Source organism: Melanotaenia boesemani, chromosome 6 (assembly GCF_017639745.1).
Source record: "Melanotaenia boesemani isolate fMelBoe1 chromosome 6, fMelBoe1.pri, whole genome shotgun sequence".
NCBI lineage: Eukaryota > Metazoa > Chordata > Actinopteri > Atheriniformes > Melanotaeniidae > Melanotaenia > Melanotaenia boesemani.
The window spans coordinates 10,016,408-10,042,070 of NC_055687.1; the positions used below are offsets into that span (position 1 = coordinate 10,016,408).

At 37.8% G+C, this 25,663-nt stretch overlaps 1 protein-coding gene across 3 annotated transcripts; it reads left to right on the forward strand.

Annotated features, from left to right (window-relative positions):
* Positions 1-462: 462 nt before the first annotated feature.
* Positions 463-24,826, forward strand: lingo4b (leucine rich repeat and Ig domain containing 4b). Of its 3 annotated transcripts, none has more exons than XM_041988026.1 (3): positions 463-721; positions 21,493-21,603; positions 21,743-24,826. In XM_041988026.1, exons 2-3 carry the CDS (start codon positions 21,508-21,510, stop codon positions 23,567-23,569), a joined length of 1,923 nt encoding a protein of 640 aa, XP_041843960.1. In that variant the 5' UTR covers positions 463-721; positions 21,493-21,507; the 3' UTR covers positions 23,570-24,826. The 3 variants fall into 3 exon arrangements, with proteins under 3 accessions (XP_041843960.1, XP_041843963.1, XP_041843961.1); XM_041988029.1 differs by lacking the exon at positions 463-721 and adding an exon at positions 18,069-18,137; XM_041988027.1 differs by lacking the exon at positions 463-721 and adding an exon at positions 18,075-18,161.
* Positions 24,827-25,663: the final 837 nt, after the last annotated feature.

The window sequence follows — 25,663 nt, forward strand, 5'->3', positions numbered from 1 at the left end:
TTAAATATTTTGCCATATTAATTTGTTATTGAGCCATTTTTATGTTTCTTGTTTATATATATATATATATATATATTTGTTTCGCTTTTATTTATTTATTATTTTGACAGTTTTGGTCCTCCATAGATTGGTGCGTTAAACCTGTTAAACATTTAAATCAACCTCTTTATGTAACTTAATGTATGCAAACCACTGAAAAATTAGAGAAATGAAGTCTAGAATGGTCCTTATCTGCTTCAGTTTATAGTGAGAATGACCTCTTCTTCCCTACACGACTGGTTACTTGAGGATTTGAGGTATTACGTTCTGACACATGGCGCTCATCCAGCATTAAATCTGTGGGACTTTAGTTCCAACTGAGCGGAGAGATGTGGAGTGCGCAGCATCAGCTGCATCGCGTTCAGAACGCAGCAGCCTCTCCACAACATCACCACTCACAAGGCACACAGAGTCGACCTAAATTATTTTAGTAGCGCAATTATCCAAGAAGTCCCCCGAGGTATTCGACAGTCGGAAAGGATTTAATGAAGAAGGAGGGCGGAGTAAACTACGCGACTCTGGTGTGACAGATGTTGGAAAAGTCTTGTTGAGCGTAGAGCGAAGAGGAAGAGGAGGGAGAGGGAGACTGTCCTGAACAGAGATGTCTCTTTGTTGGAGATGAGCTGTGAGCGTTAAAGGGGTGAAGACTTTGCGATGAATCCTGCTCTAAAAGCATCAGCTGGTGAGTTTCATTCATGGTTTTTTGCTTTTCTGTAAAACAAACTCCACTTGCTTGGCAGGTTTCCAACAGTTTTTGCATATATATATAGCTATATATATATATATATATATATATATATATATATATATATGTTCATTAACTTATTTTAATTTACTGTTTGTCTCATAGTCAGCTAATACACATGTATTGACATTGAATATTTAAATAAGTTTATATCTGACTTACCCTTTCAAAATTATGTATATTAAACTCTAACAAATACAACGAGACCCTTCATTATAAAGCAGTGCTAGTGGACTACATGTTTCATTTTAGTTTTTGACATTTTTATCTGATAGATTAAGACAAATTTAGTTTACAATGGAAAGGACTTGCGGATATACGATATAAAAGATGGATGTATGATGTGTTGGTTTTCACGTTTGAACCACAAAATTCTTTAATCGTTTTTTGCTCATATCATTGTAATAAACTCCACTTGTTTTGGTAATTAAGGTATAAGTAAGGAGAATTATATTTGCATGTTTAAAAAGTTTGTGGGTTTGTGGGCAAATACAAGTTTAAATGTGGACCTACTTTTATCATTATTGCTGTACACACGTTCTTGTTAAATTGCTTAAAGAATTATTTGTAGAAACCTAATAAAATGCCCTTACTACTAATTGGATATTTAGCCCAGTTGCTTTGTTGTTTGTACAAATCTGTTGTTGCTGTTTTTGTGGGGTAACATTGTGCATGTGGACTGTAATCCTCAGGATAGTTTGTTCCATAAACCTAAAAAGGACTGCAGCAGACTGTACTTTAACTGCATTTGAGCAGGATTACAGACAGCAGTAACTGCAGCCACATTTTCCCCTGGGATGGTTTTAGAAAGGAAAGGGCTTTACTGTAACATCAACTCTGATCAAACCTTACTTTGTCACCCAAACTATCATTTCCCAACTTGGCCCTTCATGTTAGATTATCACTTCATTTTCAGTCTGTTGTAAACCAGGGTCAATTTTTTTCAGTGAGGGTGCAGATGTAAACTCAGACTAGAGGCAAACTGTTAGCCCTCTCCTTCTGTCATAATCAGAACACCCATCACATTGGTTGTAGCTCTGGAGGAGCAGATCGCCATCAAGGGAGAACCAAGGATTTGACGCTTGGGATTCTGCCAAATGAGCAATTTAATCAGAGGGCATTTTATGCACAGGAAGTATGTCAGCCTTCCTTGTTATGGGATGATTTACCTGAACTGTTATATTCAGCTGCAGCTCCAGACCTCAAATTGATTTCAGCCTCAGGCAAGGAAGTGTATGACATGTCTTCAGACTTGTTCTTTTCTCTGCATGCGCTTCAGTGCTATAGTTGTGTACAATTAGTCCTTAGGGTGATCATACAGTGTGTTTTCTTATGGAAATTGTTCACCAGTATGTTGAGCTGCATTATTTGTGTCATCTTAAGCAAAATATAAGAAATGTGTTGTTTTGGAGAGCTGCATGGTTAGATGTGCTCTTTAAGAGTTTTTCAGAAAACAACTGGGAAAAACTGAAGAAATATTCATTTAAACTTTTGTTTAGGTTTTTTTTGGTAAATCTGGAGAATAATAAGTCACGATTATGGCCAAGCTTTCTTCTGCAGAGTCCAGAAACTCCCCTAGGCTTTATGCATTTTAGTAAACTGGCTCTGAAAGCTTATAGTTTGTGTTTTAAATATGTAATAATTCTATTCAGTAGAGTTTGTCCTCCACATTCAGTTACTCTCCTGCTGTAGAAAAGTAGGTTGTGCTTTAGCTGCATTAACCTACTTGTGGTACTTTGGCGAATATTGCTTGTGTTTATACATACTGTATGTTGCATCTCAATGTCAACAATCCAACCGACCTTTTTTTAAATTCATTTAGCTGATTTACAGGAATTTTGATCATTTAGAAGTAAAAAACGGCAGGCAATTCTGTGGCTCAAAGAAAATGTTGGGTTTAAAGAAAGTAATTCGTAGACATAACTTCTGCATTTATCCAAAGTTAAATGTATTAAACATTTGTACAAATAAAAAAAATAAACATAATATATTATTAAATCAAAGTAAAATGAACTAATTTTTATCAATAATAACTAAAATATCAGTCTCTCCTGATGTGTGACTTTTGATTTATACTTCATTGGTGCAGATTTCTGGCATAGGTGCATTCAAGAATAATCAGAAAAGGAAAATAAAAGTTGGGATTTAGGAACAGAATGGTTCGGGGACTCCATGCACAGTTGTCCACTTTGCTGGTGGTCCTCATGTCTGAAAGACTGCTGACAGTTGTGCCAGTCTGTCATTTTGCATGGATAAAAAACAGATTTATTTTTTTAAAGATTGGGAATAACTATCCTCAACATGTCAAAAATAATAATCTTTCCCCAAAGCAGAATTATTATGATTTTTTTACTTGTTTTTTTAATCTTGAAGACATCTGTTTGCAAAAAGCCACGTGAGATTGTTCATAACTTCACATTATCAGCCAGCTTTGACTTCTGTCCCACAGCCTTAATTCCGGGGTCAGCCAAAGATGGTTCTCTCTGGGGAAGTATAAGAGTTCAAAACAATGCATCACATCCACCACTGACATTTTAGTCTTAACAGCCATGAGATTATGTTTAACACTTTAAAAAAAATGCTGCAAATGGATAAATCTCTCAATTTTCACATGACGTCTAAGCCATGTGCTGATTTTTTTGCCTTTTCATCTGAGTCTTAACTGCTTTTTGGGGGGATTGCACATGAAAACAGCCATCCAGGGCAGAATCTGTAATGCACAGCACTTTTGCACACAAGTGATATTTAGGCCACACAGTCATTTGAAGTTTTCTTGTATGAATGGAAAGATCAGATGTTCAGTGGATCTGGACAAATGTAGTCAGGGCATGCATAAAGAAGTGAATGGTGCTGGCCCAGGGCTTGTCTCAGCACCAGCCTTGTGTTGTTTAACCATGAAAAAAAAACATCTTTACATTACAGGGTTTCTTTCATGCCACATGGTTTTTCTTCCATGTTGTTTTCTTTTCCAAGACACGTATGTTCCTTGCAGTTTATTCTTTTCATTTATTCATCTGGGGGCCATTAAACCCATTCTACATAAAAAAAAAAAACAAATAAATAAAAGAAAACACGCAAATGGATGTTTTTAAACTGTCTATAAGAAAAGATTTCAAGCACAAAGTCTGTTTTAGCTCTCCCCAAAAGACAGCTGCTTGCTGAGGTTTTCTTTTAGAAATACCCAGGAGTATCCCTCACAGAGGTGAGAGATTTTGAAGGTGATGGGGATGAAAATGAGAAAGGCCATGTGTCAGCACTGGCACTTTCATCATGCATTTTTACAATCACTGTGTTTTTTATTTATTTTGATGCATGGCTTATCTGTCAGTCAGCAAGGATGTGCATGTGATGTGTTGGTCTTTTATCACTTGCTTTAAAGCTGATGAGGAATGATACTTGGTACATAAGTATCAAGGAATCCTCTGTATGCAGAAATAGTGCTTGATCATGGCATAAAAATGCGACCTAATAAACATAAGAGTGATAATAAAAAGGCTTACTTTGTATAAACAAAGTGCTTTTGAGGAGTTTAACGGTTTCTAAATATCTCATAAACTTTCTGATATAATACAGTGACTGGCCAGGTAAGTGAAGGTGTAGAAAGATGGCAGGGAATGAACTTCTGTATCAACCTCTTTTTTGTTGTTATTCCACCAACCGCCAGTTTTTGTGCACACAAACGAGTGCAATTTCACAAATGTCTCCAAGGACAGCCTGTACAAAAAGCGTGGCCTCGTTTTTACAATTCATTGCATGAAGACTGCAAAGTCACACAAAAGACAGCCTTTGAAAAGATAAAGAGATCAGAAGGGCGCCGTAATGCAGTCAGCAGACGGGGTGGGTGGTTGACCTCAGGGCTTTTGCTCCACCTTCAAGTGCAGGCATTGTATTCAGTGTATGTGGTTTACATTTTAGAGATTGGACGTCACGAATCATGAACTAGTTTTTCTCAAGCTCACTAGACTTCGTGTCTGTATATTCATATTTATAGTGTAAAGCTATTAAGAAGTAGGTTACCTTTTGGAGAGGTGGGTATTACAGTAATTAAAAGTAAATTGCAATGCTGTCAAAGTTCTGAATATAGATGTCTTGTATAGGGTGATGAAGAGCAAAGGATGGTTTTTATCATGTCACAGCCACAGCCTAATCTGTCCATCCTTGTGCTATAATATTTTCCTGTACCGGGATGATACTGTAACATTTGCATATTCTCAAAATGCATAAAACCATCAATGAAAAATTTATTTGTGACAACAGATCTCTTGCAGCCTTATAATAGTTTTTGCTCAGGAAAGGTAGAAGTAAAATAAAGAAATTACATGCTTAATAGTATCTCTAGTATCATAATAGTAATAGTTGAGTTCCTTTTGCAGCTCAATTCAGTCCCTTTTTAAAAAGGGCAGAGGCTGTTATGTTCAGTATGAGCCACAAATGCCCCAGTTTAGTAATGAAGTTCAATAGAAATATGCAGGAAAGTTCGAAAATCATGCAAGAATTGGTTTAGCTTAAACCACATAACTCAAACCCCTTCCCTTAAGAGCAGTCTGCTTCAGATGCAGCTTAATCATTGAATTAAAGTCATAGATTTAGGTCTATTTTTTGCAAAAGTTGAGTTGGTCAAAACCCTTAAAAGGAGGAGGATGAAGTTTTAACTTGGCTTAAGGTCTGTAATTTAAAGCACTTTGACACACTTCTCCCCATTTTTTTTATGAAACAGTGAAACTGATGTCCATCTGACTTATGTCAATTTGAGGGGCTACATGATGAGTCCTCAATACACTTTCTCACACAGTCTTTATTATATATATTTTACATATTTCCTGTTTATTCATGAGCATTGCCACTGTAGTTCTGTCAAGTAAAATTGTTTGCACATGTGGGTAGGGATGTGCCGGTTCGAATAATTTCATAAAATAAATAACAACCATCAACAAAAAGCTTTCCTGAATAAAAAAGTCTTAAATTGCTTTTTAAAAGAGTCCATGGAGTTGACCACACTGACAGACATGGGCAAGTCCGGGGGCTACAGCCTGAAAAGCCAGATCTCACCGGGTTTTAAAATGGGTCTTTGGGATCTTCCAGAGGCTCTGGCCTGAAGACCAAAGGGTGCGCCCTGAGGAGTAGAGACAAAGCAAGTCAGCAATATACTTGGGGGCCTGACCATGTAACACCCGGAAATTTAAAACTAAAATTTTAAAGTCAATACAAAATTTGACTGGAAGCCGATAAAATAGGGGTAATGTGGGCTATTCGACCTGTCAAAAGTCCGGCAGCAGAGCTGCTTTAACTGAAGTCCGTTGACAGTCATCTTATTGAAATAAGTGAAAACAGAATTTTTTGGTCAGTTGTTGGGACTGACCCTCCAAAGACATAGTTTGATCAAACACAACCCCAAGGTTTCTGAGGTTACTTTTAACAGACAAGCCCAGAGCACCAAGATGGTTTTTGATCAGGGGGATCTTTTAATTGGGAGCAATGGTCAGAATTTCGGTTTTGCTTGAATTTTTCTTAAGGTAATTTGAAGAGAGTCAGTTATTGATGCAAGACATACATTTCAAGAGCACAGATAAAAAGTTAAGCTCAGTCATTGTAAGAACAATACAACTGAATATCATCGTAAAAGTGATAGGACACATTTTTAAAATCATGAATCAGCTGACCAAAAGGCATCAGATACAACAAAAACAAAACAGGACCAAGAACAGAACCCAGCACAATTCTACAAGACAGGATGGACACATCAGACATTACATAGTTGATAACAACATTAAAGTTTCTTCTTTTTTATATATGAGAAAAAAAGACTGTAGGAGAGATCCAGAAAATCACATCTTTGAATCAGGTCGATTCATCAATACACCGTGATCTACAGTATCAAAAGCAGACGTTAAATTCAGTAAAACCAAAACTGTCTAGCAACCCGAGTCTGCAGCCATCACATCACTGGAAACCTTCACTAGTTTCAGCAGTTTCAGTGGGGTGCATTTTCCAAACACCTGATTAAAAATTATCACAGATATCATGCTGCTTCATAAAAGACGTCAGTGTCGCTATTGCTGATGTTTGAATGAGTATGACTGTTCAGAGGTCGTTGGAGAGGACGTAGGTGTGTATTAGCTGCCATGTTTCCGTCAGTCTGCCCCAGTGCAACTGTGGCCACAAAGGTGATTACCATCCCCAAGTATGAATGAGGAGTGAATGAATAATGGATACATTTTAAGTGCTTTGGGTGCCTTGAAAAGCACTATATAAATTTAATCCATTATTATTATTAAAGGACTTTACAGAAAAACAAGCCCAAAGTCGCTTATAACAGGCAGGCTTGGCAACACTGCTGCCTTTCTCTGGCGCAGTTGTTTGTATCTCTCCCTTTGTTTTATCTAGCTGGCTCTTTCTCCTTCTACCATCTTGTTACCTGCCTCAACTTTCATCTGTCTGTGCTGTAGTGCCGCAAAGTTTACCTTCAGACTTAGTTGGCTGAGTGTATCGCGTGGGATGACTTAACTCACATACAATTGGTCTGCATGTTTTCTGACCATTACTGTAAAGACTTCAAAAGTTGTGCCAGTTAAAATAAAGGCACCCTGTGAGATTTTATATTTTAGTTCCATATGGGACAGGTTCTGGGTCTGGATCCATACTGTAGTCAGCTTGTTAGTGACCTCTGATTTAGAGCAACAGTGAGCAAACAAGACTCACAATCACCCCCACCAAGACTGTTGTTAAGTGAAATCTCTATCTATTGTAGTCCCACTCTTTAATCATACCAATAATTTTAATTCTGATTCAGAAAACATGTGTAGTGGTCCACATGTCTAAAGCGTGACAGTAGTAAAATTTATTATTCAGTATTAATTAAACATCATTAAGTGGTAATTGTTGTTTTCAATCAGTTTGCGTTCACTTGATATGATGGAAATCCACCATCTCCGCCATAGGCTAAATTAGCCAGTTGTGGAAATGTATGGAAATGTAGTACACTGCATTCAACATGAGTATAGCTATTTCATGTTCAATCATTGAACTGAGTGGATATATATTTTCTTTAAACTTTGTTTATTTTTCTTGAAGCTTAGAACAGGTGTGCTTAAAATTAGTCTTCATATTCAATTTAGCTTAACTCAGCTTTATTTGTATGGTGCAACTTCACAACAATGTCATCTCAGGGCTTTACAGACAAATCAATTCAAACTAATTCTTAATAAATAATAGCCTTGTTAAGGAAAACAACAGACTTCATCGAATCTTGACTTCGATCCATTCCCCCATGCTGAGCATGCAGGGAGCAACAGTGGAAGGAAAATCTCCCTTTTAACAGGAAGGCAAAACCTCTGGCAGACACTACAACTTTTAGCCTGTAAGAAAGGTTGAGAAAGCAGAAATACATTAATGATATGAAAGATAAGGAGCACAGAGACGAAAAGCAAGTGCTCCGTGCATCATGGAAAGTCCCTCAGCAGTCAAAGCCTACGGCAGCATAACTAAGGGATTAAAGTAACATATTGATAATTTCATAAACTTGAAACAGAAAACCCTGTTTTATTGTCATTTTCTTGATTTATGAAGTTATTTTTGCATTTGTTTGTGATCTTGAAATAATAGCACTAAGAATAATAGGTTTTGTCTTACATACTTTTTAATGTCTGTCTCTTCTAATTAATTTTCCATTTCTTGCAAGTGCATGCAGGAACAGGGATGCTGGTTTGGCATGTTTGCTTTTGTAAATAAGGGATTTACTGCAGCTCTCCCTGTCTTACACGTCATGTGAGCAGATGGAAGACGAGGGATGTTTGTCTCCTCTTCCTGTTGTTCTTTGCTGCTTTACTCCTTGTATTAAATGTTTTTCAGATATCATCTAAATTTGCAGATAAATGTCTGCAGCATGTATATCCAGTGGTAGGTTGCCTGTTTTGGTTCTATGAGTGAACTTTGCAGTTATCTTAACCCTTGCAAGCTTTTCATTTTTGTCCTGAGAGGACAGGGGAGGTTGCATGGTATGGTTGTTTCCAGGAGTCTTTGAATATTTTCTCTCTGGCTGCAGCATCTCATAAATACTGAGATAAGAACAGGGAGATCCCATAACAGTGCTATGGGATGTCAAATATAAGCTACTGGAAATGGCTCTCATATGACTATAGCAGGCCAGATTGAACTGATTATTTATTGTTTGTGAGGATTTTGTGGAAAATTACAGCAGAAAGCTTGCGTAAGCTTGGTAAAATACATCTCTTGACGATTGAACAGCAATAGCTCTTCCACAGTAGGGATTTAACACTCAAAGGCCATTGCTAACCAAACCAAAATATCTACTGTTCTAAAATTGCTTGAGGTCTTTTAAGGTTACGTCAATGACTTACCAATTATAAGATGCCTTAATCCAAACATCTTTATGCATGAAATACATCTCAACATACCACAACCACTCCTGCACCATTTTGGCTGGCGATGGGCTCAACCAGAAACCAGGTGTGATTACAGAAGCCCTGTCAGATTAGCATGCAGGCAGCCAGAGGAAAACATGAACACCAAGGAGAGATTATGGAGGTGATTGCTTTCCTGGGGGGTGGGGGAAATCACAGGTTATTTGATTTTTTCCTATTTTTTTGTTTATATTTGAAGATGTTTTCTTACATTATTTAGTCTCAAACTGTGGACTTGCAGAGCTTTAATTTAAAAAGATTGGAGTCCAGTGGGAGGTTTTGTCAAAGCTCTTTCCAAAGTTGCACAGTTCAATATTCAAAAGCTTTTTATGTAGCGTGCATGGCAAAAATGAAATATTTCCAGCATTTTTAACTAATTGTTCAAAAAGATTATTATTATTATTATTATTATTTTCTTTTTCTACTAGTCTTTTTTTCCTGTCTTTTTCCACTGTTAGTTTCTGTCACCACTTTATTTATTTATTTATTCATTCTTTCACACTTTGTGATGCTTCTTTTTCACCTCATGGCATTCTGATTCTCTCAGTAATCTGGAAAAAAAAAACTCAAACCTCCCTCATAACTCCATTAAATAAATTTACTTTTGGTTTTTTTGCACCAATAGATAAACAAATCTGAAAGAGTCCATTTTACAGAAATACAACATCATTTGTTTGATATCTATTTGTAGGTTAAACACTCAGTCTGCTGTTAAAGGTTTTAAAAGCAGCCAATTGCATGTGAAGCAGTTAGTAAGTACTGTGCCCTGAATTAGTCAGTGTTTTATAATCAGTGTTTTACAAATAACCTGTTCCAGGTAAAAAGCCCTCTGTCTCACATCAGTAGAGTTCATCTTAAATGGATGACCTCCCATCATCTCTCTGATGTGCACCAACGGATCATTTCTTTTAGCTGAGACGACCTAATTTGTCACATCACATAGGCACTGCACTGAGACTAATTCCCTTCCCTCATTTATTTGTGCTATTATTAATATTGCAGACAGTGCACTTTGCATGATGTTACACAGTCTTAACTCTCTACTTGTCAGAATATGGAATTACAGAAGAGTGCTTTATTCAATGCACTTTCTTAAGCAATAATAATGCTTTCCATATGACCGATTCAGACCACACCTTAAAATGGTGTAAATACTGATATCATTTCTTCTACCTATCTGTCTGTTACAATCATGTCTATGTTTGCAAATCATCGAGAAGCACACAAATACCAGAATTAATGACATTCAGATTAAATAAATCTTTAATAATTTAGTTTGTCACAGGCCTCACAACCAGTTTCCTCACAGGTTTTCAGAAGATAATCAAATGAAACAGGCTGGTTTAACTTCTATGCCATCCTTTAAACATTTGGCAGTGTGCACAGAGATTATATAACATAGACATGAATTATGTAAAGATTACATCGTATCACCACAAATGAGATTATGTGATAACAACAGATGCCCAATCTTTACCTGCCCAATGTAATGTCATTCAATAAATGTTGCCATTATGTTAAAGCTGCAGAAATCTAAATACAACTGGATTAAAACAAAAAACACAAAAAAAAACATTACAATTTAGAAATTGCACATAGGGAAGGTTCACCTTTCTCCCTGCCTTAAATACACTAAGTATTGTCTACATTTGGACCAAGCCGATCATCCTGAGTTCTGAATACTAGTTCTCTCCATTTCTTTGAGCTCTTATTACAATCTGTAGGGTTTTCAATGTAAATTATCTTTTGTGGCAATATGGAAAAGTGCAGGCAAAATTACCAGAGGAGTTTGCACCCAGAGAATCTTAAAAACAGATTGAAAAAGTTGACCATGCGAAGTGTAACCCCAACCATGCTCTTTATCCTAAATGCCAGCCTAATAAAAAAGCATGTCACACAGATGCCAGTAGCATGGCATGTAAATGGGATTCAGCCGCCAATCAAGAACTTTTTCCAAACCATTACCAGTTATTTTTGTTGCCCCAGTCTAACCAGGTTGTTTAATGTCTCGTCCTTACCAAGTGTATTTTTTGTGATTGCATTTTTACCAATAATAGGCATACTAAAGTGATGTAAAAACCAGCTAGCAGATGGTATTCATTCAATGTGCATTCGTCACATGGTGTACATACACTAGGCTGAATGAAGCTTGAACTGTTGTTTGTTGGGTTACTTGTATTACCCACCTAAGTGGGACTGAAGTTAAGAGCAGTAAGAGGTGTTGCCAGTATGAGCTGTTGACAGTATCAGCTGCTGTCAGTACTGCATTCATATGTTTGGCCAATCAAAGTACACTTATCATGGCCCACTTATGGTCCCGCAAGGGCTAAGGTTACTAATCCAGAGCTGAAAAAGATCCAAAAACAGGGGCTGTGAGAATTTTGGCTGTCCTCTAATTCTACTAAGGATACAATAATAAGAGCAGAAAAGTTTATACTTCATACTTTAATCGTTGTTATAAGAGAAGGAAAAAAATGACCCTTGTCCAAAAGTGCTTGATATTAGGACAAAAAAAAACCCACTGAGAGTTTTTTGTTTAACCATTGATAGTTTTGAGGAAAATCAGCCATTTGGAATGGCAAAATGTTTCCATATTAACTTTTTCAAGGCCTAAATTTGAACAAGAAAAGAAATTGGTTAATTAAATATAAAAAGAACTGGCAACCATGTGTTCCAAGTGTAGCAATGTTTTGCCTTAAAAGCAGCTTCGTCCTGCATTGCAATAATTGAGGGATCAAAGTATGAAAGTTTTCTTTCATGAATCCACATGAAGTGGGTGCAAAAAATAATAAAAAAAAAGCAATACTAAAACAGCCATTGACATGAAAAAAAAGGGAACTAATGAAATCCTGTTTGGCAGTTGTATCAGAACTAAGCGCATCATGTTCACCTCCTGCAGAGGACACAATACTACTACAGACAGACACAGCTGAACACTGTTCAGAGCTGGCAGCTATTACCAGCATATAGCCAACTTCACATTGTTTTTATTCTGTGAAGAGCTCGTGACCACTTTTTATGACAATTTTGGGAAATTGCATCTAGCAATAAGCATAAAGTTCTGCTGATTCAATATCATGTGGCTCCACATTTACCAGCAGTCTACAACATAGACAGCATGCAGCTTATTGAATGTGACTCTGATGTGATAACTGTATAATTTAAATCAAAATGCAACTCAGCACATTAAAATTTGTTCCATCAGTATTTTGGTGATGAATACATTTTGTCAACAGAAATACTAGACAGATGTCTGAAATTCTTTCTTTCTTTTAATGTTTTATGACCAAGTAATTTATTTGTTTATAAAATAAAGAAAAAGTATAAAAGTGTTGCAATAAAACTGATTTAGACCTCCATTTGTGCTCATGTTCCAATGTTTAGTGTGAAACTTAAAAACGTTTGTCTCCTACTCTGCCTGTGGGAGCAGGTGAAGCAAATGAGCAAATTAAACCAGGTGTACTGATGAACACAAGACAGTCTGGCTGCAGAGGTGCACTGTGGAGTCAGTTCCGGTACAAGATCCACTCTCAGGTCATCCTCCATCATAGTAAAGAAAAAAACAAACAAACAAAAAAATCCAAATAAATGGCATTCTGGAACTGCATGGAAGATTTTTCAAAATAAAATGCACGACAAACTGGCTGATGGTGTGTTTTAACTCCATCTTGCTGTCCGGATCACACTATAAATAACAGAGCAGGAAGTGAAGCAAACAAATTACACAAGGGGAAACCTAAGCAACAGCAAAAACTAACAAACCCAAACCACAAACTCACGGAACGTGACAAAAGGTGGGACTTGATTAAAAAAAAAATCTAAGTAATTAGAGGCTTTGTGATTAATTATCTTGATTAATTCAGCCATCAGCCAGACTGATTAATTATCAGATTGTTAACTTATCTTTAATTTCAGGTGTCTTCCCAGAACTTCTAAAAACAGCTGTAATCAAACCTCTGCTAAAAAGGGACAATCTAGACAAGACACAAATGAGCAACTACAGGCCGATGTCAAATCTTCCTTTTCTAAGTAAGATAATTGAAAAAGCCGTTTTTCATCAACTAAATGACTTTTTAACACAAAACAACTGCTGTGATGTCTTCCAGTCAGGTTTTAGACAGCACCACAGCACTGAGACTTCTCTGACCAAAGTCATTAATGACATATGTTTGAACACAGACGATGGAAAAATGTCAATCTTAGTCTTACTGGACCTCAGTGCTGCATTTGATACAGTCGACCACAATATATTACTTAAACGACTGGAGAACTGGGTGGGCCTCTCTGGCACTGCACTACTCTGGTTTAGATCTTATTTAGAGAATAGAAAATACTTTGTGTCAATAGGTAATTTTACATCTGAGCAGACAAGAATTACATGTGGAGTTCCCCAAGGTTCCATCCTGGGGCCTCTTCTTTTTAACATCTACATGCTCCCCCTGGCACAGGTCATGAGGAAAAACGAAATTAGTTACCATAGCTACGCAGATGACACACAGATATATATTACAATGTCACCAGGAGATCGAGTCCCTGTACAGGCTCTTGGGAAATGCATTGAGGAGATTAATGACTGGATGTGTCTGAACTTTCTCCAGTTAAACAAAAACAAAACTGAGGTGATGGTTTTTAGAGCCAAAGAGAAACGATTAAGTGTCACCACAGAGCTTCAGTCTATACAACTAAAAACCACCAATCAGGCCAGAAATCTGGGTGTAGTGATGGACTCAGACCTTAACTTTGAGAAACACATTAAGGGAATTACAAAGTCAGCCTACTATCACCTTAAGGACATATCAAGGGTTAAAGATCTGATGTCTCAGCAGGACCTGGAAAAACTAGTCCATGCGTTCATCTTTAGTCGGCTTGATTATTGTAACAGTGTCTTCACAGGTCTACCTAAAAAATCAATTAGGCACCTGCAGCTGATTCAAAACTCAGCTGCTCGAGTCCTCACTAAGACCAAGAAAGTGGACCACATCAGTCCAGCTCTGAGGTCATTACACTGGCTGCCTGTTTGCCAGAGAATAGACTTTAAAGTTCTGCTGCTGGTCTATAAAGCTCTGAATGGTTTAGGACCAAAATACATCAGAGACCTCTTGACCCAGTATGAACCTACCAGTACTCTCAGGTCATCTGGATCCAGTTTCTTATCAGTTCCCAGAGTCAAAACCAGACATGGAGAAGCTGCATTCAGCTTCTATGCTCCACATGTCTGGAACAAACTCCCAGAAAGCCTCAAATCAGCTGAAACACTTAGTTTATTTAAATCAAGGTTGAAGACCCACCTGTTCTTTGCTGCATTTCACTAGTTTTTATTTAGAAATCCAGATCTGCATTTGGTTCTTTTACGCTGAAATCTTAACTTTATTTCGTTATCTGAGCTTTTTCCTGCTGTTTTTATGTAATCAGTTTTATCTTTTTTAATCTTTGTTTGTTGCCTTGCCTTGATTAATCACATTTTTATCGCATAACAATAGGGTTTAACACCTGCACTTTTCCCACATAAAAAAACAAAAAACTTTTTATGTAGTTTTAACCAAATGTCACCGCTGTAGTCGTCTCTGTGTCTGCACTGCCTTCTCCTCCTCTGCTTCTCCCCTCCTGTTGTTTCGTGAATCATGACAGCTGTGAGTTATCAGCTGACCAGCTTTTCTGTTGCAAGAACTGTCTCTCTTTTTCCACTTGTTCATCGTTCAGCTGAGAAGGACACTAGCAGTTCAAGGTTCATACCAGCACATATCTAACCCCGAAGTACTTTTTTTTTGATGTGCTAGCAAATAGTAATCTAAATTTTTCAGTGTCATGCTAATCAAAACCATATCACTATCACATGAAACTGAAGAATAAAAATTGTTATAACAAGCCTATAAGCAGCCTATTTCAATTAGATATTGTTTGATATCTGGCTGAATTCCCTCATGCGCATGTCATTCAGCTAAGCAGAGGTAATCAGCTATTCATGTGATTCAGGTGTTGAATAAAGGATGCATTTTAAAGTTGCAGGATAGTAGCTCTCCAGGACTGGACTTGGACTTGCACCCCTGATATAGCCTTGATATAGCCTATACATATATGTGTGCATGTGTGTATACACATATTTATATATATGTGTGTGTGTGTGTGTGTGTGTGTGTGTATGTATGTATGTATGTGCATCAAGTCAACTTTATATCTTGATGATTTTTGATGAAGTATGAAGTTTTCCGTTTTTCTTTCCCTTTTGCTGTTACACAGATGTGGTTCTTGACTTGATTTTGTTTACAAGCTGTTTCCCAGACAAACCCAAAGGGGAAAGACCAAGAGAGTTTTGTTTTCCTGCCGTGTAGCCAACAGCTGTTCTGCCAGCAAACCTTTTAATATTTGCTGCTTGCATGCAGGAGGTCTCAGGGGCTGTCACACTGCAGCAGGTGCCAGAAGCCCCAAAGAAAAAATAAGAACTTACAGACACACAAATACCTCAACTGCAGTCAGACATACTTTTAACAATTCAAGCACATACACAGACAACACCAAAGTGCAAAGAAGCAAGCTCATCCTCTTTGATCCCCACACTGTTGTTCTGTTCTGGCGGCTTTAATTGGAGATTTGAGCTGGGCTCTTGTCTTTCTCACTGTGATGTGCTAAAAATAGTGTTTTGACAAGTGTCAGAAAATTCAGCTGCGTTCTCTGTCAGGACATGAGTTGCTTGACACAGGGAGTCATGCTCAGGGCATGAAGAGTCACAAAAAACAAAGACAGTTTCATTGGGCACATATGAGGTCACATTTAATTTTCATGCATGTTTTGCAAAGGTAATTTTTGCCTTAAGACTTTGTTTCAGTAACTGCATGCTGTCTGACAGTTTTTCCTATTTGGCAGTTAATCACTAAGTAACAGATAATCCAGTATGCAGGAATGGCATATAAGGAACAAGTTAAAAGGGACCACGCTCTCAGAGTCTTTCCCTCTCAAGGCTAATGAGGTCATATTGCAGGCAAGAAGAAGAGTGTGAATTAATGGAGAATCACTGCCTCTGATGTGCTTCTGGCAGTCTTACAGCAAGATAATGATACAAGTTTACTGCAGTACTTTGTTAAATGTAATCCTGGACAATGGGGGTCAAGTTTGAAGTTCTGTGACCAAGACAAGCAGCAAAATGGTTTCATTAGCGCTAATTTGCTGAACTCAACATTTCTAAAATCAACAAAAGGCAAACACAATGCATGTTGTTGAAATAACAAAGTGAGGATCATGAATAAAAGACAGAATTTTAAGAATTAAGGATGCAAAAAGCAACTTTATCCATCCAATAATCATTTATTCTAAGGCTGTGTTTAGTCAGTCCTAGATTTAACATGTGGCATGAGCCAGAGACTGATGTAAGGGCCTGAGAAGCTTGATGAGGCTTGACAGGACAGAGAGAACAAACTACTTGAGAAAGTTGAATAATATTATTATGATTATACGACAGTGTGAGTTAACCCAAAAGTCTGTAGGGAGGGTACATCGCATTAGCTTTGATACTGAATTCTGGCATCATGAGGTTTATTAGGTAAGAGCTGGCACTGCTTAACTTTAGTAGAAGGGGATTTTTTGGCCCATCCAAAAAGGCTTTAGCAGGAACACCAATTGTAGCATCAGACTGGTCAATCTGGCATTGCAGTGGACACTGGTAAGGTAGGCGAATCCAAGAAAATATCAGACAAAATGACAAAATTCTCTGATCAAACAGCCTTATTTTCACTAAGCTGAATTAAACAGATTTCTCGGAAATGGCTGCACGATATAATTGAAGTAGGCGGGAGATATTTTTTTTTTTTTAGCATTTTTCCTGTAAGAAATTATTACACTTATCTAAACAGAACTAATTACATGCCAGCAACTGATCTGAGATTTGTCTGTAGAAGGAAACTATATACATAATATAATAGTGCATCTGAGTCTTAGAGAAAAGTAGTAAAAGCTCTTTAAGTGGCTGCTGTCATTTGAAACAGCATCGGTAATGGAAACAAGGGGTTCAGACTAATATAAAATAGTTATAGCATAATTAACACTGTAAGATGACACTCATGTGACTACACGCCATGCAAGGTGAGAAATAGATGGTAAAATTACAGACACATTTATTCCCTTGCTTTCTAATTTGATGGACGGGGTCAGTCCTGGCTGTGACTCTGGCCTTGTGACCTTTGAGTAGACTATAGCTTTGTGATATGCACAGAGACTGAGAGGAGGAATTATCCTAATCGCTGATTGGCTGAAAGGGCTCAGCAACTGACAGCCTGCCAGCCTGACATATTACACACCTGCTAGGCTCTGTCTCTCACAAGTTAGCTCAAGGGAAGGGTTGGGTCACCACATTTAAATAGTGATCCCTCACCAATGTTTTCCACACACACTGGAATAAGGAGATTAATATTGGTTTATAATTAAAAATCCAATCTTTTTGTCTAATAACCAACTTGTTTACTTTTTGTTGCTTTTATCTAATGAGTAAAGAAGCTGAAAACTAGCCTGAGAAAAGTAGTAAAATCATCATGAGACGATAAAATGCAACATTCCAGAAAAATATATTTCCTTATGTAGAGATCAACCTCATTTTATAAGGCAACAAAAGCAGAAACAATATAGAATTTATTACTGAATATAGAAATTTGGAGGTTTTTCTTCCACTTTAGCTGTTTTAACTGACTAAACTCAAATATTTTATAAAAAGCTCTTATCAGGATCCTTCTGGTGTGTCTGCAGTCTGATACACCACCCCAACACAAGTCCTGTGAGTTTAAAAGCGCCAGTGTTAGCTTGTGAGTCTGCGCTCCCACCCAGCCAGTATAAAAGCTGTTTGCATAAAGACCAGAGAGGAGACAAAGAGTGTGCAGCTCTGGGACTGTTGGGAACTCTGGCACTCAGAGAAGAGGCTGCAGCGAGGGCTGGACCACACTCTGAAAACAGTCAGATGGCTGCAGCTGCTGCAGGTTAGACTCTATTTGGCATGTGGTATTCTTTAGTATTAGGATGGTATTTTTAAGTGTATTTTATATCTCCGCTTGCAGTGACAGGAAACATTGCTGTATGGGTGCAGCTCTGGGATATCCTGTCATATAAAGAATTACTTTTGTTTCTTGAAGCTTTTGCTCATATTGGAGCAGGTCTCGGTGGTGGTTGTTAGAGAAGAAATACATAATTCATGTCAGATTCTTTCTGGGTATTACTTAAGTCAACTGGCTAGGCCACACAATAGCTGAATAATGAAATTATTTAATGTTAGAGGATGTAGTGCTCAGGCAGTTGCTACTTGTCTGCCTCTATTCAGTTTGGAGACTGCTTCACTGTTCTTTCAGTATCATTGCCATCAGTTCTCAAATGTATAGTTTGATTTTGTTTAAGTACTTTTTTTCAGCTAATTGTGAAAAATGTTTCTGATCACGTCTTTAAATCGTGAATTAAATTACTCTAAAGCACAATACTGGCTATCAAATTCACTGGATCATATATTATAAGTTATCAGTTTTTAATTCTGAAAAGGGATTCAATAACTAACATATACTTAGAATATGCTTGCTTTTATTTATGGTAGTAACTAGAGCAGCCAAGCTGTCATAATGTGCACTTTTTGTTCTGGTTTCCTTCATATCTAATGATAGATTTATAAAATATATCAAGGGATGACCAGAAATTAATTATAGGCCATAGTCATTATGAGGTTTGGAAATTGTGTCACCATTTAGCTGCCTTGGTTTGCCGGGGTGGATTGCTTTAGTGTGACATCAACTTCCATAATCCTGATTAAACAAAGAGAAAACTGAAAATATTAGAAAAGGTTTGCCTGCCTTTCTTTTAAGCTCCACATTTGTACACCAGTCACTTTGGTGGAGTTGGCTGCCTCAAAATGAATCATCTATCATTTAAGGGAGGACAGGCTTCTCAGAAATGTGTTTGTCTTGGTTTTTACTCTACCTTGTTTGTCCTGGTTTTCCATTAGTAGGAAGTTGATGAGATGGATGGGGTTTACACTTCTTATGTCTATTCTAAGAAAAGCAGGAACACAGTATGACTGAGCATTCTTACTCACTGCGGTGGTAGATAAAACGATTCCTGAAGAAATACTTTTGCTGTGGTCAGTAATCTGTGTTGACTTGACTGTGTGGTTATTGTTGGTAATTTCAACTTTCGTGTTGATAACCCCCAGGACAGATGGACTAAAGAATTGTCTTGTGTTCTTGACATATGTGTTTTAACTCAGCATGTGAAAGATATAACACAACAGAGAACAGTGTCTGAATCTAGTGATCTCTAAAGGTCTGAACATTTTTTTGAGGTTGTGGTGATGGATGTTGCTCTGTGTGATCATTCCTGTGTTTTCTTTGAGAATGATATTTTCAAGAAGAATGCCCAAGCTTAAATTATCAGAAAACACTAATTATCAAAAAATACCAGTGAAATGTTTGGTCAGTGCTCCCAGACCAGGGGCACAGAGGAGACATAAACACCAGGACACATTTTTCTCCTATCAGTCCTAAAAACCTGGACGAGATCATTGGCCATCTGAAAACCACCACTTGCTGTCTTGACGCCCTGCCAACAGGAAATACTGTTTGAGGATGCATGGCTTCAGATGTTTTGCAGATTGTAAACATGTCTCTGCTTTTAGACATCTTTCCTCAGACCCTAAAAACAACCATCATCAAGACACTTCTATAAAAGAACAACTTGGACTCATCACTCATGAGCAGCTACAGGCCGATATCAAACCTCCCCTTTCTTAGTAAGATTAAAGAGAAAGCTGTCTTTAAACAATCACACAACTTCCTGACACTAAGTGATTGTTTTGATGTCTACCAGTCAAGTTTTCGACCACACCGCAGCACTGAGACTGCTCTAGTTAAGGTCTTCAGTGACATTTGCTTAAACACAGATAGCGGAAATATTTCAGTCCTGGTTCTACTGAAATTTGAAACAGTTGACCATAACATCCTTATAGAAAAACTGGGTAGAAGTTTCTGGAAATTAAATTAATTGATTTGAGTCCTAGCTAAAATATAGGGACTACTTTGTCTCTAAAGGTAACAATAAACTTGAGCGAACAAAAAAAACCTGTGGAGTTCCCCAAGGCTCCATCATGGGGCCACTGCTGTTCAACATCTGCATGCTCCCACTTGCTCAAATTCTGAAAAACATCATAAAAAAACATAATTATGCAGATGACACAACAAAACTACATAGCCATCTCACCAGTTGACTGTAGTCCAAAATAGAAGCTTTTGGAAGAAAGATTAAGAAATATTAAAAGTCAGCACTCAGTTTCAAACAGCTTGGTTAAAAAATAACAACAACTCAGACCTGAATTTTGGCCGTTACATTAAGACAGTTGTAAAGTCAGCCTATTATTGTTAGTCCAGAGTGCTGCTGCTCGACTCCTCACCAAGACCAAAACAGTGGATCATATAACTCCATTCCTCAGATCTTTACTTTGGCTTCCTGTTTATCAAAGAATTAACTTAAAAATCCTGCTGTTATTTTACAAAAAGCACTGAATGGTTTAGGGCTTCTGGTTCATTATGAGCCAACTAGATCCTTCATCCTTTATCAGGGTCAAGTCTATTTTCTGTTTCTAGGGTCAGAACTAAACATGGAAAGGCAAACTAAAAGATTCGGTTTTTCTGCTCCTCATATGTGGAACAAATTCCCAGAAAACCACAGGTCTGCTGAAAATCTCAGCAGTTTTAATCAAAGTTAAATATTTTCTGTTTGCCGCTTTTAATACAAAAAAAACCTGTTAATTTCTCACACTGTAACTTTTATTTTTTATTTTAACTTTTCTGTCTTTAGTAGATTTTTTAAGTTTAATTTAACATACTATTTAATGCTTCTTCTGCTCGCCACTGTAATGCTTTTTATGCGCCTATGCATGAAATCTGCACGGTACCTTTTTTTTTAACTTATCTTGCTTTTAATCATTTTAATGTAATTTATTATTTTATTGTGATTATGTGTTGATTATGAGTTGATGCCTTTTACTATTCTAAATATCTGTAATGTCTTTGTTTTATGTAAAGCACTTTGAATTGTCCTGTACATGAAATGTGCTATACAAATAAACTGCCTTGCCTTGCCTTGCCTTTAATATTTAATGTAAAGGACTTTGAATTGTTCTGTACATAAAATGTGCTGTACAAATTAACTTGCCTTCCCTTTGGATGTTGAAATAAATTTTACCTGTCAAACTAGCTTTATTATTTATTTATTTAAGTTTTACTTTTGATCATTTTTCTAAGGAATCTTTTCCTGTCTCTCTTTTCTGTCCAGGTTGTACTGAAGGGCATGTTATTGACAGAAAAACATCTCTTCAGAGGAATTAAGTCTAATTTCAACATAACTGCCACTGGTTATGAAAAGCTGCACTCCAAGACTGAAACGGTTTGTATTTATTCAAGCTTATACTTATTTGAACAACAGAAATTCCATATAATATACATCTGATTTTATTTATTTCTCTTTAAAACATATGTCTGCACTTGTATATTGTTAATGTCTATTGTTAATTGTATCCTTTCAGGCAGGGGGTAAGATGTTTGTGGAGTCAGTTGTACGATGGGGGGTGTGGAGCATCCTACTCCAGTTTGGACTGGGTGTATCTGCAGGAAGCTGTCCTTCACGCTGCTCGTGCCGACCTGAGGCTAGAGAAGTGATCTGCTCTGGCAAGTATTTGAATTCGGTGCCAGAGGGCTTCTCCAATGATGCCAGGCGTTTGGATTTAACCCGCAATAGGATTAAGACTGTGGGACGCCGCCAGTTCTCTGGCCTTCTGCAACTTCAAGAGTTGGACCTCAGTTATAATATAATCTCCATGATTGAAGTAGAGGCTTTCTCAGGCTTACAGAATCTCAGGGCCCTTCGAATTAAGAATAACCGTCTCAAGATTCTTCCGGTTGGGGTGTTCTCTGGTTTGTCCAATCTGCGCTTTCTGGATTTAAGCCAGAATGAGATTCTGGTCTTCCTGGACTTTACATTTAAGGAAATGGCCAACCTGCAAACACTGGAAGCTGGGGAAAATGACCTTGTTTTTATCTCCCAGCGAGCTTTCTTTGGTCTACAAAATCTGCAAGAGCTTAACTTAGACCGTAGCAACCTGACCTCCATTCCCACAGAAGCATTCTCCCAGCTCCAGAGCCTGACACAACTCCGCATGCTACGCCTCACAATCTCTGCGTTGCCCAACAATGCTTTTCGGCGACTCCACCGTTTACGCAGCCTCCAAATCTCAAACTGGCCAGCACTAGACACTATGGCTGGCAACAGTCTAATTGGTCTTAATTTGACTTCCTTTGTCATCAGCAGCTGCAACCTAAGTGCAATTCCTTACGCAGCACTTCGTCATCTGGTGTATCTGCGCTTCCTGGATCTGTCCTACAACCCCATCACTGTTATCCAAGGTAACCTGCTCGGGGACCTCCTGAGACTCCAGGAGTTACATCTAGCTGGGGCAAGCCTGCTACGAATAGAGCCAGGAGCCTTTAGGGGACTGTCCTTCTTTCGTGTGCTTAATGTAACATCCAATCAGCTTACTACATTGGAGGAGAGTGCTTTCCATTCTGTGGGGAACCTTCAGGTGTTGAGATTAGATGGGAATCCCCTTGCATGTGACTGCCGACTTCTCTGGGTGGTTCGGCGCCAGGGTCGCTTGAGTTTTGATGGTTATCAGCCCACTTGTTCTTCTCCTGATGCTATCAGGCACCGTGCGTTCAGAGACTTTTCAGAAAAGGAACTCCCAAGGCTTTTTACCTGCCGCCCTGCTCGAATCATGGACCGCAGGCCACAGGATGCAAGAGTAGAAGAAGGTACCACAGTTCTTTTTTCATGCAAGGCTGATGGGGATCCATACCCATCAATCACTTGGATCTCATCCCATAAAAATGTGGTCTCTCCAACGGGAAGAATCAGAGTTTTACCAAATGGTACTTTAGAAGTGCGATTTGCTCAGGTTCAGGACAGTGGCACATATCAGTGCATGGCAGGCAATGCAGCTGGCAATGATAGCCTGACTGTGGGCTTGTATGTGAAGGGCCTACCACGTAACAGGACGATCCCTTACTTCACAGAGGAGGGCTGGGTGGAGCCTTCAAATTCCCAAGCAGCAAACTCCTCAGCTCAAATGGCCAAACCGTACCCCTTTGATGCAAAGACCCTGGTCATCGCCACTACAATGGGCTTCCTGTCTTTCCTCAGCTCAGTGGCAATTTGTTTTGTCTTCATGTTTTTCTGGAGTCAAAGCAAAGGTCAGATCAAGCACACAGCAACCATTGACTTTGTTCCCCGGTCGTCTGTGGGTGGAGGAGGAGGGGATGGAGGTGACGGTGGAAGGTTTACTATGAAACTTATTTAAAATCATGCAAAAAAGGGAGGGGTCTTAATAATGACTGTTAGTTATTCTGCATTATGGACTTTGATTGCTGTGCTCAGACACAGAGACCTGCATTCAAAGGTCCCGTGAGATGGCACATCAGAGCCAGTTTATTGGCCTCTTCTAATTTTGGAGTGGAAAGTTACGTCTCAGTGATCCCTTCTCTATAAAATACATCTAATTAATATCTCATGAACCTTGGATAGTGTGATGTTAAATGACTGTAGGAAGAGTTTTAATGGTTGCTGTGCATTTGTTTTCAAAAACTTTCAATAAGCAGATACTTAGCAGAGATTTCTTTCCTATGTAGTTTGGGAATACAAAACAGTTTTCACAGGTTTGGATAATAATTTATGACAATAACAGTTTATGACACAGCTATTGCTTTTTAAAACACATCAGGTGCTGTTTACTCATCCATATTGTACTAATAGACTTTCTTGTCTTCACTTGAAATTAAAAGTCAAGTAAAAATTTGCCATTTTAACACAAATTTTGCATTGGTTTTAAGACTTTAATATTTGAATATGTAACTATCAAGCTTTAGTTATACATATTTATGAAATAGACTAGCCAAATGATTTCTTTTTCTCAACGTGATTTTTGACATTGTAAAAATTTTTACTATATTTTGAAAGTGCGGCTTTGGAGTTCTCAGTTATGGATAGCACTTATGTTAAATGATGATGTAGCAGTGTAAAGGCACTGATAGTTAACCGTGTACATAGGAATGTATCCTTTCCTTTTTCATACATTAAACTACTTTTTTTTTAGGTCTCTTTCTCCTTTTGTTATACTTTAATTTACCGCATAACAGTAGATGACTATTTGTTTTATCAGGGCATGCTATTATTTCTCATTCTTTTTTATATTCAAGAACCCATTTTTTTTGCACCCACACAAAACACTGAACAATATGTGCCTCAGTAACATTCTCACCGTGGACACAGAGAATGCTCATCTGATCAGTGTTATCTTGTAAATATTTAGGTCAAGGGCGATTTGTGTCCTCTGTTTATTCTGTCACTCTATCTAGTTCTGGGGATTAGTTTTCACTCAAATATGTCACTCTTGTTGTCTGTACATTTAAATGAGTAGATGCTCTAGGCCTCGCACAAAACAATGCTTAATTATGCCAGGAAAGGAGGTTGTAAATAATGCACACATACACTGATGTACATGTTTGCTGTAAATTACCTTCTTTTTTTCATTCTGTCATTAAATGCCTATTTGAACCTGTCCTGACTAAATGAATTTTCTTTCCTTGTTTCATGTGAAATACTTTAGAATATGTTGATGCAATTATTCAGAGAAAAGCAATCTAATAAAACTGGAACCAATCTATCATCTGAAATGTTTACATAGTTAAACAAAAAGGACAGAGAAGATCTAGTTAAATGCATAACTAAAGCAGGTTAATGAGGGACCTATGTGACTCAATTTAAGACAACAGACTGGCCATCTTGTCCGTTAGTGAGGAAACAAAGCTACAGTTGGCAGCCAGCCACGCAATAACCTTCATTTTTTTCTGTGAAGACAAAGGATTATGTGTGCAAAGTAAAACCACAGTGACTGAATGCCCCCCAGAACCATATGTACCCTGATTGAAATACAATTAATCTCTTAAGACATTTGCTGGTTTTATCTTTCCTTCACTGCACATCCCCCAGTGCTGACTCAGTAAAGACAATTGCATTTTTAGTTTCATAAGATGAATGTTAAGCAATGATTTGCACTCATTTTACCTTTCTAGGTGAAAAAAACAAACAAAAAAACAAAGCAAAACTCTCACTGCGTGAGTGAATTCACTGCATACCAAGTGATTTTGTCCATCTCATGCAGTAGCCCAGAATAACCCAGAAAAGAGAGGAGGGAAAAATGATAATCACGTGTATGAGCAGAGATTTAAACCCTTTTGGATTACCTCTGCATGTCTCAATCTGTTATATAGGTCTGTCTGGCTGGTGCTATCCTCCGGCCCAGCTTGGCCTGTAATATTATCTATTTTAATACAACTATTGCTCCCATTGGACAAAAACCCAAAGGAACAGATTAAAGGGGTGTTTATAAGCCATT